This window comes from Zosterops lateralis (assembly GCF_965231275.1).
Source record: "Zosterops lateralis genome assembly, chromosome: W".
NCBI classification, from domain to species: domain Eukaryota; kingdom Metazoa; phylum Chordata; class Aves; order Passeriformes; family Zosteropidae; genus Zosterops; species Zosterops lateralis.
The window spans coordinates 31,757,412-31,769,804 of record NC_139801.1 but is presented as its reverse complement, the minus strand read 5'-3'; the positions used below and the strand labels follow the sequence as shown (position 1 = coordinate 31,769,804).

Here is a 12,393-nt window from a genome sequence, read left to right as displayed (position 1 = left end):
ACATGGGTAGTATTGAATAGACAGCATAAAAAACTCCACCCCCTTGTTTCTCTACTCAAGATATTATGCATCCTTTATTCTATACTATTAATATCATGCCCAGATTTTATACCTTTTAACTATATACATATATATACATATGGCTATATACAAGCACAGGTATTATTTCAGTAGTCACTGGAAATACCCCCAAGATGTTTGTTGAATTATTTTAGTCCATAACTGGTGTAACTGGATCAGTTCATATTCATCGTTCATTGTATTTACAACATACAGTGTAAAGTATCAGTGCCATTCAACAACCCATATTACATATGCAATTCAACATTACAGACCTTTCTCACCCAAATATGAAATCACCTTGAGGTACACATCATGTTTTCCTGCATTTCCCACCAAGTGCACCCAGGTCCTTGAGCAAAAAGAATCCCATGCCCATGGGTTTGTCTTTGCTTGAAACAGGGCTAATCCAAGCTGTCTTCCCTAACACATTCCTCGTATGCACCATGGGGACTTCATCCCCTTCTACAGTATGTAGAGGTTCTGATTGGGCAGAGCCAGCTTGATTGGTGGAGCCTCTAGTGTTAACTAACCAGGTGGCCTTCACTAAATGTAGATCCCAATGTTTGAACGTCCCACTGCCCATTGCTTTCAATGTGGTTTTTAACAGTCCATTACATGGTTCCATCTTTCCAGAGGCTGGTGTATGATAGGGAATATGATACATCCACTCAATACCATGCCCTCTAGCCCAGGTGTCTATGAGACTGTTTTTGAAATGAGTCTTTGTGCCTGACTCAAATCTTTCTGGGGTGCCATGTGGCCACAGGACTTGCTTCTCAAGGCCCAAGGTGGTGTTCCAGGCAGTGATGTGAGGCACAGGGTACGTGTCCAGGCATCCCATGGTTGTTTCCACCACTGTAAGCACATAAGTGTTTGCCTTGGCAGATTTGTGGGAGTGTGATGTAATCGATCTGCCAGGCCTCCCTATATTTATATTTCAACCATCATCCCCCATATCACAGAGGCTTTACCAACTTGGCCTGTTTGATTGCAGTGCATGTTTCACACAAGGATAACCTGGGAGATGGTGTTCATGGTTTAGTTCACCCCTCAATCACAAGCCCATCTATATGTTGCATCTCTTCCTTAATGACCTGAGGCATTGTGGGCCCATCAAGCCAGAAATAATTCACCCTTACGTTTCCAGTCCAGATCTACCTGAGACACTTTAATCTTGGCCGCTCGATCTACCTGTCTATTGTTGCAATGCTCTTCAGTAGCTCAGTGCTTGGGTATGTATGCATTTACATGATGGACTTTTAGAGCCAACTTCTCTACCTGGCTAGTGATGTCTTGCCACACTTTGGTATCCCAGATGTGTTTACTTCTTTGCTGGCAATTGGTCTTTTTCCATTGCTCCAGCCACCTCCACAGAACGTTTGCTACCATCCACAAGTCAGTGTAGAGGTAGAGCATTGGCCATTTCTCTCACTCAGCAATATCTAAAGCCAGCTGGATGGCTTCCAGCTCTTCAACCTGACTTGATTCACCTTGTCCCTCAGTAGCTTCTGCAACTCACCACATAGGACTTGATACAGCAGTTTTCCATTTTCAATTTAGAATCAGTGCCATAATGTGTGGAAGGGATTTTCTCTTTGAACATCCAGCCTAACACTGGTAATCGTGGTGACAGGAGGAGCTGTGCTTCAGTGCCAATCACTTCTGAAGCAGCTTGAACCCCTTCAAAAGCTGCCAGGATGTCTTTTTTAGTTGGGATGTAGCAGACCTTGGATCATTTGTTTCCCCTACTCCAGAACCCCAGGGGTCATCCTCGAGTGTCCCCAGGTTTTTTCTTCCAGAGGCTCCAGGAAGGATAATTCTCCCTGGCTGCAGTGTAGGGCATGTTTTATACATCCTGTCCTGTTCTGACTGGCCCAAGGACTATTGCATGAACAGTCTGCTGTTTAATTTGTTCAAAAGCTTTTTCTTGTTCAGGGTCCCATTTAAAATCCTTCTTCTTCTGGGTCACATGATAGAGAGGGCTTACAATTTGACTGTAGTCTGGAATATGCATTCCCCAAAAACCCACAGCACCTAGGAAAGCTTGTGTTTCCTTCTCCCTGGTCATGGGGGACATAGCTGCTCTTTTGTTGACCACATCCACTGGAATCTGATTACGTACATCTTTCCATGTTACTCCTCAAAACTGAACTTCCTGGGCAGGTCCCTTGACCTTACTTTGTTTTATGGCAAAAACATCTTTCAGAAGGATTTGGATTATCTTCTCCCCTTTCTCAAAAACTTCCTCTGCTGTGTTGTCCCATACCATGATGTCATCAATGTATTGCAGGTGTTCAGGAGTGTCACCCTTTTCCAGTGCAGCCTGTATCAGTCCACAGCAAATAGAGGGGCTGTGTTTCCACCCCTGGGGCAGTCAGTTTGAGGTGTACTGGACACACCTCCAGGTGAAAGCAAACTGTGGCCTGCACTGTGATGCTAAAGGAATGGAGAAAAACCCATTAGCAATGTCAGTGGTGGCACTACTTTGCTGCCTTGGACTCCAGTTCATACTGAAGTTCTAGCATGTCCAGCACAACAGTACTCAGGGATGGTGTGACTTCATTCAGGCCATGATAGTCCACTGTCAGCCTCCACTCTCCATTGGACTTAAGCACTGGCCATATAAGACTAGACTATGAAAGGATGAGCAAGTCTTACTGACCACTCCCTGGCTCTCCAGTTCATGAATCATCTCATGGATGGGGGTCACGGAGTCCCAGTTGGTGCAGTATTGTCAACGGTGCACGGTTGTGGTAGACATCTGTACCTGTTGTTCTTCGACCCTCAGCAGTCCCACAGCAGAAGGGTCCTCTGAGACACCAGGCAGGGTATTCAACTAATTTCATCTGTGTCTACAGCAGCTATCCCAAAAGCCCAACAATACCCTTTTGGGTCCTTGAAATACCCTCTACTGATCACTACATCCTTAGCAGAGCAAGTGCTTTATATGACTAAAAAAAAAATCTACTCATATTTTTAGTTCTCTAGAAGTATATTGTAACTCCTTCCAATTCCTTTCCTCCTAACAGTCTTGGCAATAATATAGAAAGAAAACTTAAATACAGCAAGGAAACATGCAACACATGGGAAACTAGAGCCAGATAAAAGAAAACAGAAGACAGAAAAGGTTTATTTTGCACATATATTTTTCAGATTCTTGAAGAAAGTGTCTACAATTTTAAAAATGCTTTTTCTAAGTACTTCTTTTGGAGATTCCATCAGATTTGCAACTGTACTGCTTCAAAGTTTTGCGAACCAAAGTCTAACAAATACTGAATTGTCAACCATTATAGAAAGTCAATGCAGAAATAATTTTAGCCAGGAAACAAGCGAAAGTATAAGAAGAATGCAAATAGATTTTTTTAAATGCATACACAACTTCTGGCAGGCCAGATGTATCAGATTTCTAAAAAAGCAAGACTTGCATCAGGAATTCACATTTAGTGAATGGATGCAGTGAGTAAAATGACTATAACCAGATCATTTAAGATAAGAATAAAAATCAGAATTCTGTTCAGCATAACACTGAAAAATACAGTTTTAAAAAGTGCTAAAATTAGGATGAGTGAGATTCAGTAACAATGTTGACCTAATCATTACATAGACACAGAAGTTAGAAAAATCATAATGGGGCACACCTAACTGGAAAAGCATTGTGCTTCACCACACTCCTAAAGCAGATTGCAAGAAAAACTGCAATTGCTTGTTACAAATCTCAGTTCCCAGTATACAAATGATGCAGCTGTTTCAACAGATTTTTGTAGTGGAAATGGCTTTGGACACAAATAGGAAATTCCATCTTGATAGTCTTGCATTAATATTTGTGTGAATTAAGAATAACTCAGATTCCTTAACTACTTTTCATGATTATTTTAACATGAATAAGAATGTCCTGTCACATACATTCAAATAACTATTCTTGTTATTTTCTGCTTAGAAAAGAACATAAATACCCATCTCGTATCAGGCTTATCATACCATTCATACGAATTTTCAGTGAAAAAGTTGACACTTACATTTTTCCTTACTGCTGTTACTGTTATGTAAAAAATCCCCATCAGAACGCATCACAGGGAAATCATCTTCATCATCTTCTACCACTAAATGTGAGAAAGTGTGTGTTATGGGAGTGAGAAAGCTTTCCCAAGTCTTTAGTGTGCAAAAAAGAAATGAGCATCTTCATGACTAAGCAGCATTTAAGATTTTTTCCTATAACAGTCATGATATACACCCTCCCTTCTCTTTTTTTTGAGCACTATCAACATTACCTTCAGAAACCATCAGGAGACTGACATTTGCTCTGTGTCAAAATTTAGCACTTGATGGCAAGAAGAACATTATCTTGGTGTTACAACTGGATAAGTAAGGAGTCACAATTGAGTAACTATCTACTCTTTTACACTAGAAAGTTCTCAAAGAAGTGGAATGGTACTTATCTATTGTTTTCTCACTATCAAAAGTTTCAGGCTACCAGAACAAACATGGGGATGAATATTAATGCCTCAGAAGAGTGCATGAATTTGACAAGCTGTGTTCTGGGAAGAACAATTCAGAGAGATGTAGACATCTACACCTGAGTCTACTAAGACTTCCAGTGTGCACTCAGTGCTCTAGCTACAGCCAATACATCTCAGGAGCATTCATTATGGCAGAACCTTTGCCTTTTTTAAAGAATGTATTGTTCCTATGAAAACTAATAATCTATTGCTTTCCAAAATAAAGATAAGAGACTGGTTTTGGCTGGGATAGAGTTAATTTTCTTCTCAGTAGCTGGTAGCGAGATGTGTTTTGGATTCAGTATGAGAATAATGTTGATAACACACTGATGTTTTGGTTGTTGCTAGGTAGTGCTTACCCAAAGCAAGTACTTTTCAGTGTCTCATGCTCTGCCACTGAGGAGCTGCACAAAAGGCTGGGAGGAAGCATGGGCAGGACAGGTGACTTTAACTGGCCAAAGGGATATTCCACACCATAGAATGTCATGCCCAGTATATAAACTGGGGGGAGTTACCTGGAAGAGGGGGCTGATCACAGCTTGTGAACAGGCCGGGCATCGGTCAGCAGGTAGTGAGCAACTGTATTGTGCATCACTTGTCTTTCTTGGGTTGTATCTCCCTCTCTCCCTCTCCTTCTTATTACAATTATTATTATAATTATTTACTTTGTTTCAAATAAACTGTTCTTATCTCAACCCATGAGTTCTATTTTCTTTTCTGATTCTTCTTCCTATCCCATTGAGAGAGAAAGGGAAGTGAGTAAGCAGATGCATGGTACTTGGTTGCCAGCTGGGGTTAAACTGTGACAGAGACACACCAGTAAACAAGCTTGAATTCATGTTATGGGGTAATCAATTATTGTTATATAACATCAAGGGCTTAAAAGATCATTTATACAATTGACAGATAGAGGTCAATATTTAGGTTAAGCAGATTTTTATGGGAATCCAACTTCTGAAGTGAAAATAGTTAACAGTGTATACAGAAATAGCTACGACATCTCATTCCTAAGACTAAATTTAATATACATACCTCATTTATATGGTATCAAATGCTATAGTAATTATTTCAAGGGCTATTACTGTGTAAAAAGTTAAATTCTATGGAGATAACAGTTCTCAATTACAGTTTTACCTTTATCCCTCTGGAGTTCATCTTTGGAAACTGCATCTGCACAGGCATCAAAATATTTCTGTAAAGTATCAACTTGTCTACACAAGATGTCTCTAAAGGTTTCCATTTCTGCAAGCTTCTCATGTAAGCTATGGCCCTTCTGAAAATACAAGCATAAAAAGACTCAAATGCTTCTACAGGTTCAGCAACAGTTCAATGCCAAAAAAAAAGGATTTCTGCAATTATGAAGAACAAATTCTTTAAGCCCACCAAAGAAATTTCAGATATCAGCAGCTACGAAATACTGGTAATGTTAGAACATAAGAAACTATATAAAAGTGTTTCTTACTCATTTTGTCCACTAGTCTCAATTTTTCATCTTGACTTCATTTGCTACTTTAGAGCATTCAATAAAAATTTATTAAAAACACAATCTTACATACTATGAGGTTTACACCTATTTACCTGAAAACAGTCAGTTCTAGTTTAAGATCTTTATTCTAGCCTTTACTCTCCCTTTTCTTGTGCTGCTCCTCTTCTGCCTCAACCAATTTCAAATGTTAAATATTTATATACATGAAACAAAGAAAGTTGTCATTTGTCAAGTCACAGAATCAGCATTTCCTTTCATCTAGAAGTCCTGATATTCTCAGAAGTACACTAAGAAAGACTAATAAATTCTCCCATGGGTTTTATTTCCTTGTCATTTGAAAATGACACCATAGTTTAAGAGGGATAACTGCATAGAGGCATGAAAAAGTTTCCTGTATGATCTGTTCATCATCACATGCTGAATTACTAACACTTATAATAAACCAAAGATTTGTTTGGTATTTTTTCCTATAATTATGTGAACAAGTCTTCACATAGCTTATTTACTTTCCAGTTTTGTGTGTTATTTAAACACCAATACTAAGAAAATGTTATTCACTAACCTTGAATGAAGAGGTAGATGTTGCAGAGTATCCACTTGCTCCAGAAACAAGAGACACCATGGAGCCATGGCGTCGTAAACTTGACTCTGATGCATAGCCAGATTCAGTCTAAAAACCAAACCACACACAAAAGTAGAGCATTGAGGCTTTTAATAAAAAAAGAACTAGTGAAAATAAGTTTAATATTTCTTCTAAACTAGCCCATTTGTTTCTTGTCAGGAAGTAGCAAGGGCTTAATAACTTGGATTGTGTCTGCAAGTTTAAGATGTTGATGTAGTAACTGTAAAGTTGCTATGAATATTTTTTTTTTTGTTATCATGTTGATCTGGAAAAAAAGTCTTTATCTGCAATTTATTGTGTACCCCTAAAACAGTAACCAATTAAACAATGTAAAAAATGAAAAGCATCTCATCTGTTGATTAAAATCGCATGAAAAAGATTAAAAAATATTAAGTTTGACAAATGCTCTCACAAGTAAAACAGAAGAAGATAGTGAGGAACTGTAAGAAGAATATTTTCCTAAAGGTTAACATAAAATGGCACACATGACAAAGGAGAAGAAAAACCCTAAAAGAGAATGTAAGGCAGTGTTGAAAAATCTCATTCTCTAACTACTGTACCAGTCTTGATAGTATTAATTTCTATGAACTTTCTTCATCCCAGGAGGACCCTGAGAACTACTGACCTGTCAGCCTCACCTCTGTGCCTGGGAAGATCATGGAAGCGATCCTCCTGGAAGCTATTCTAAGGCACATGGAGGATAGGGAAGTCATTTGGGACAGCCAGCATGGCTTCACCAAGGGCAAGTCCTGCCTGACCAACCAAGTGGCCTTCTATGATGGAGTGACTACATCAGTGGAAAAAGGAAAGGCTACAGATGCCATCTATCTGGACTTCTGTAAAGCATTTAACATGGTCCCCAACAACATCCTTCTCTCCAAATTGGAGAGACAAGGATTTGATGGGTGCACTGTTTGGTGGATAAGGAATTGGTTGGATGGTCACATCCAGAGGGTAGTGGTCAATGGCGCAGAGTCCCAGTGGACATCAGTGACTAGTGGTGCCCCTGAGGGGTCTGAATTGGGACCAGTGTTATTTAATATCTTCATTAATGATGTAGGAGAAGGGATCAAGTGCACCCTCGGCAACTTTGTAGAGGACGCCAAGCTGAGTGGTGTGGTTGACACACCTGAAGGATGAGATGCCATCCAGAGGGACCTGGACAAGCTCAAAAAGTGGGCCCATGGGAATCTCATGAGACTTAACAAGGCCAAGTGCAAGGTGCTGCACCTGGGCTGCTTGGTTGCACCGGGCATGCCCCAGTCGTGCACTTGTGGCCTAGAAAGTCAATTGTATCCTGGGCTGCTTCGAAATCAGAAGGTCAAGGGTGGTGATTCTGCCCCTCTACTCCACTCTGGTGAGACCCCACCTTGAATACTGCATCCAGCTCTGGGGTCCCCAGCACAGGAAGGACATTGACCTGTTGGAGCAAGTCCAGTGGAGGGCCATGAAGATGATTAGAGGGATGGAACACATCTCCTATTAGGAAAGGCTGAGAGAGTTGGCGTTATTCAGCCTGGAGAAGGCTCCAGAGTGAGTTTACTGTGGCCTTTCAGTACCTGAAAGGGATCTACGAAATGGCTGGAGAGGAACATTTACAAGGGTATGTAGTAATAGAACAAGGAGGAATGGCTTTAAACTGAAAGAGGGAAGGTTTAGATTAGATATTAGGAAGAAATTCTTTACTGTGAGGGTGGTGAGGCACTGGAACAGATTGCCCAGAGAAGCTGTGGCTGCCCCATCTTGGAAGTGTTCAAGGCCAGGTTGAATGGGGCTCTGAGCAACTTGGTCTAGTGAAAGGTGTCCCTGCCCATTGCAGGAAGGGTGGAATTAGATGATCCTTTAAGTCCCTTCCAACCCAACCCATTCTATAATTCTTAAGATATATAGTTAACATTGTATACTGCATAGTCATGGTTAAGTCAGAATGACTAAAGGACCCCAGCTCATTGCAAGGAGAAGGACAGACCCCACACTGAAGAATAAAGGATACTCCCGGACTATCAAGATAATGCCATCATCCTAGCCCCTCTAACACCTCTGTGAAACTCTCCCATTATCTGGCATCATAGACAAGTAACTGTAGCAAGACTCACTCAAGGCCCATCTCAATCATGAAAAAATCAGATGGACAATGATGCCATAGAATTATACTTGCTTTGCAAAACAGTAATATGCGTGTATTAATTAATGATTGGTCAAATGACGTTGTATCTGAACACTTGAAAGGTAAAGAACCATGTGTGAAATTACATTCAATGTACTTCAATTTGAATGGGATACCTCATGACCATGAATAAAGAATTACTTGTGATTTTATACAATACAACCTCACCTCTGTCAACATGTGCCAGTTGCAAAATTTCTGTGACAAAAGAAACAGATGGTTCAGAGCAATATCTGAAATACTGTTAATGGATTTGATCAAGTTGACAAAGAATACTGTAAATTTGACAGAATGAGAAATACTGCAGCAGCAGAGCAATTCAGACAGGGCAGGGAAAAGGGGAGACAGAACACATGATATGGAACAAGCAAGAAGCAACAATGGAATTCTAGGTGTTGGACTTTTGTAGAAAATTTGAAAACGGCATAGACTTTGGGAAGTAGAGAAAGTGCTGATAAATTAAGATGCAAATGAGCTTACAGAGTATTAAAAGAAAGGAGAAAGGACACAAAGTTGGAGTTCATTAAAAAAGGATAATTTATACAATACTGCAAGTGTGCAGGACAAAACGTATATTTGGGTTACAAAGGAGCAGTGGCAGAGAAACATAGTTGTGGAAAAATTAAAGTATGACTTAAAAGAAAAATGTGACTTCCAGAATTGTTAACATAATTCCTGAATGAATGTGACTGAATGAGATTACCCAGCCACAACAAGTAAAATGGAGCCAAGAGTCAGTTTCTATCTGGCCCATTTAAAGAATGAGGTAGAAGACAACAAATAATTGAGGAAACAGAAGAAAGAGGAATAAGTATCAGAAGTAGAAACAAAGTGGAAAAATGGAAATTATCAAAAAATGCAAGAATAGTTAGAAAAGAGTATTCTAAATCTTGGTGGAAAATGGCTAAGTAATCATCAGTGTAAAAGAAAAAAGAGAGAGAAAGAGTGAGAGCAGAAAGGAGTGAAAAAGAAAAAAAGAAAAAAGGAAAAAGGACACTCATAAGTTCAAAAGATTTAATAAGGCACATCTTAAGTTAATTGCTTAATTTAGCAAAAAAAAATTAACTTATCTGAAATAGCAGAGACTAGGTTGTTTTTTAATAACAGATTATAGTGAAACAATATAAGGCAAGATGCATTTAGAAATTTCTGCTATAAATAATGAATTTAAAGCTATTTTATACAGAACAAGCGTGCTAGAAATATAGTTACATAAGTGTAGTGACAGAAGTGCTAAAAGGTCAAATTTTTAACAATTAGTACTACAATTTGTTTTAAAGTATAGCTTTAAAATATCTATTGGAATAAGCTTTTTATTAGAACATTCGCGTTGGATATGCAGGACTCTTCTAGAATATTAGTTCAAGTGTTAAGCAGTATACCTAACTTTGGCAACATATTTGGTATACTGGACGTTTTGAATTGCATTGCACTTGTGTTACAGTACAGAGACTATACCTTAATTCACCAGATTTGAATTTCAAATATAACAAAACAAATAATGAAGCTTTGATTAGGTTTTTTGCAAATACTCAAGTAAGGACTTTTGGCTCTTTATATGGATTTTAAGACTTTCAAAGGCTTGACAAGTGAAAACAGAAGAGGTAAGGGAATAAAAGGATTTTAAAAAGAAAAATTAAGGGGTTTAGGCATACAATACTGTAATTTCAGAAGTGTTTAATTGGCATAAACCTCAAGAGAGCATTTTTTAAGAGTTTCAAACCTCAAAGCATCACAAAACACTTCTGTTTAGATTTCTTTTAAATGCAAATCTAAACCAAACTTCACTGTTTTCCTGGTAACTTCAATGTTTACTTAATCATACACTGCAAATGTTAAGATGACTTGGAATGTGCTTTTACTACAGTCAATTTGATAGTAGGGACTCATTCTGTTTTCTGCTTAATTGGATATGACAATGAACAGATCAGTTTTAAAATATAGCCAAAATATCCATTGCATTGAGGTCAAAGAATTTTAACTAAGGATAGCAAATGTTGTCTGATTTTCTCCTTTAAGTGGGAAAGACATGTCTATGTAAAACTTGAATTTAAGCTTAAGTGAAATTTCTGAATGTCCCCATTTGAAGATTTAATCAAAGTCACATCTTAATAGTACTACTCTAGTACTTACAAGAACAGATGTAATCTTAGAAGGAAAATTAATCACATTATTTATATTCTGCATTTGAATTAAATCCTTTTCTTTTGATATTACCCTTAGAGTCAATGGTTAGTTAATTTAGTTCACAAAATAAAAGCTATGGGGTGAAAGGACAAAACCACCTTCTTTCCATATCAATATGTAAGATTGATATTTTTAAAGGTACCATTTCAGCAATGCTTATTTGACTGTAATTTATGTTTATGATTAATAGTTCCACTAAACAGTTTATCCATGCTTCTGAACTGCATACAAGATAGCTGTATACAGCTATCAGCTTGAAAACCCTACCTATAAAAAGGTGTTACAGAATCAGAATCCCAGATACATTAAGGTTGAAAAAGACCTTGGAGATCATCGAGTCCAACCTTTGGGCAATCACCACCTTATGAACTAGACCATGCCACTAAGTGCCACATCCAGTTGTTTCTTGAACCTCCAGGGATGGTGACTCCATGGGCAGCCCATTCCAATGTTTAAAAATACCTTCCATGAAGAAATTCCTCCTGATGTCCAGTCTGAAACTCCCCAGGTGCGAATTGAAGCTCTGTCCTCTTGTCCTGTCATTAGCTGCCTGGGAGAAGAGGCTGACCTCTACCTGGTATCTTGGGACGATTTTATAAAAATACTGTATTCCCCTATCATCTGCTTTATGCCCAGAAATGGGTGCTGTAGCTTTAAGCTGGATGGGGGGGGGAAGCCAGGGGAATTCTTCAGCATGCGGTTTGTGTTCAGGTCACACATACTTTCCCGTTGTCTCTCCATTCTGCAGCATGGAGAGGGAGTATATTTTTCTTGCTTTTAGCTAGCTTCTTTTTGTTAGCTGAGGTAAAAAGTTTTTCCTGGACTGCATATAGCTTCTCTGGTGATTTCTGTGGCGTCTTCTAAAACTGTTTAGCTTTGCTCTGGTCTGAACACCAGAACATTGTCAGGAGCCCCACACGATAAGTCCTGGCCAGGAGGTTGCAGGAATGCTCCAGACCTCAGGAAAAAGCTAAGCCACAGCTAAGGAAAGTACTCTGAATCCACCAGCTTTCTCCACAGTGAGGAAGTTTAAAATCTAACATCATTAATTTTCTTTTTCCCATGCCCTATGGGCACTTTGTGTGTTCAATAAACAGGTTTTTTCACTTTCCTCCAAGAAATTCCTTGCGTATCAGTGGGGGAGGGAGTGCTGAAACCTGCTCTCTTTAGAGGAGACTAATTTCAGAATGTTTCCTCCTGAACTTGTCTCAAACTGAGACACCTGGCTGCAACTTCCTTTCAGGTAGTTGTAGAGTTATAAGGTCTACTCTGAGCCTCATTTTCTCCAGGCTAAACAACCCCAGCTCCCTCAGCCACTCCTCATAGGACTTACCCTCTAGACTCTTCACCAGCTTTGTTGCCCTTCTCTGAA

General features: G+C 39.1%; 1 protein-coding gene across 4 annotated transcripts in view; it reads right to left on the bottom strand.

The window, feature by feature from the left end:
• Positions 1 to 12,393, bottom strand: part of LOC310922289 (ceramide transfer protein-like) — a 205,907-nt gene that overhangs the window by 51,610 nt on the left and 141,904 nt on the right. For 3 of the 4 annotated variants that reach the window (XM_083882742.1, XM_083882745.1, XM_083882743.1), the window contains exons 4-6: positions 6,608 to 6,715; positions 5,694 to 5,832; positions 4,080 to 4,163 (exon numbers count right to left, since the gene is read on the bottom strand). In XM_083882742.1, the coding sequence (XP_083738868.1) occupies positions 4,080 to 4,163; positions 5,694 to 5,832; positions 6,608 to 6,715 (331 nt within the window). The remainder of the gene's footprint in view (positions 1 to 4,079; positions 4,164 to 5,693; positions 5,833 to 6,607; positions 6,716 to 12,393) is intronic. The other variant, XM_083882744.1, reaches the window with a different exon arrangement.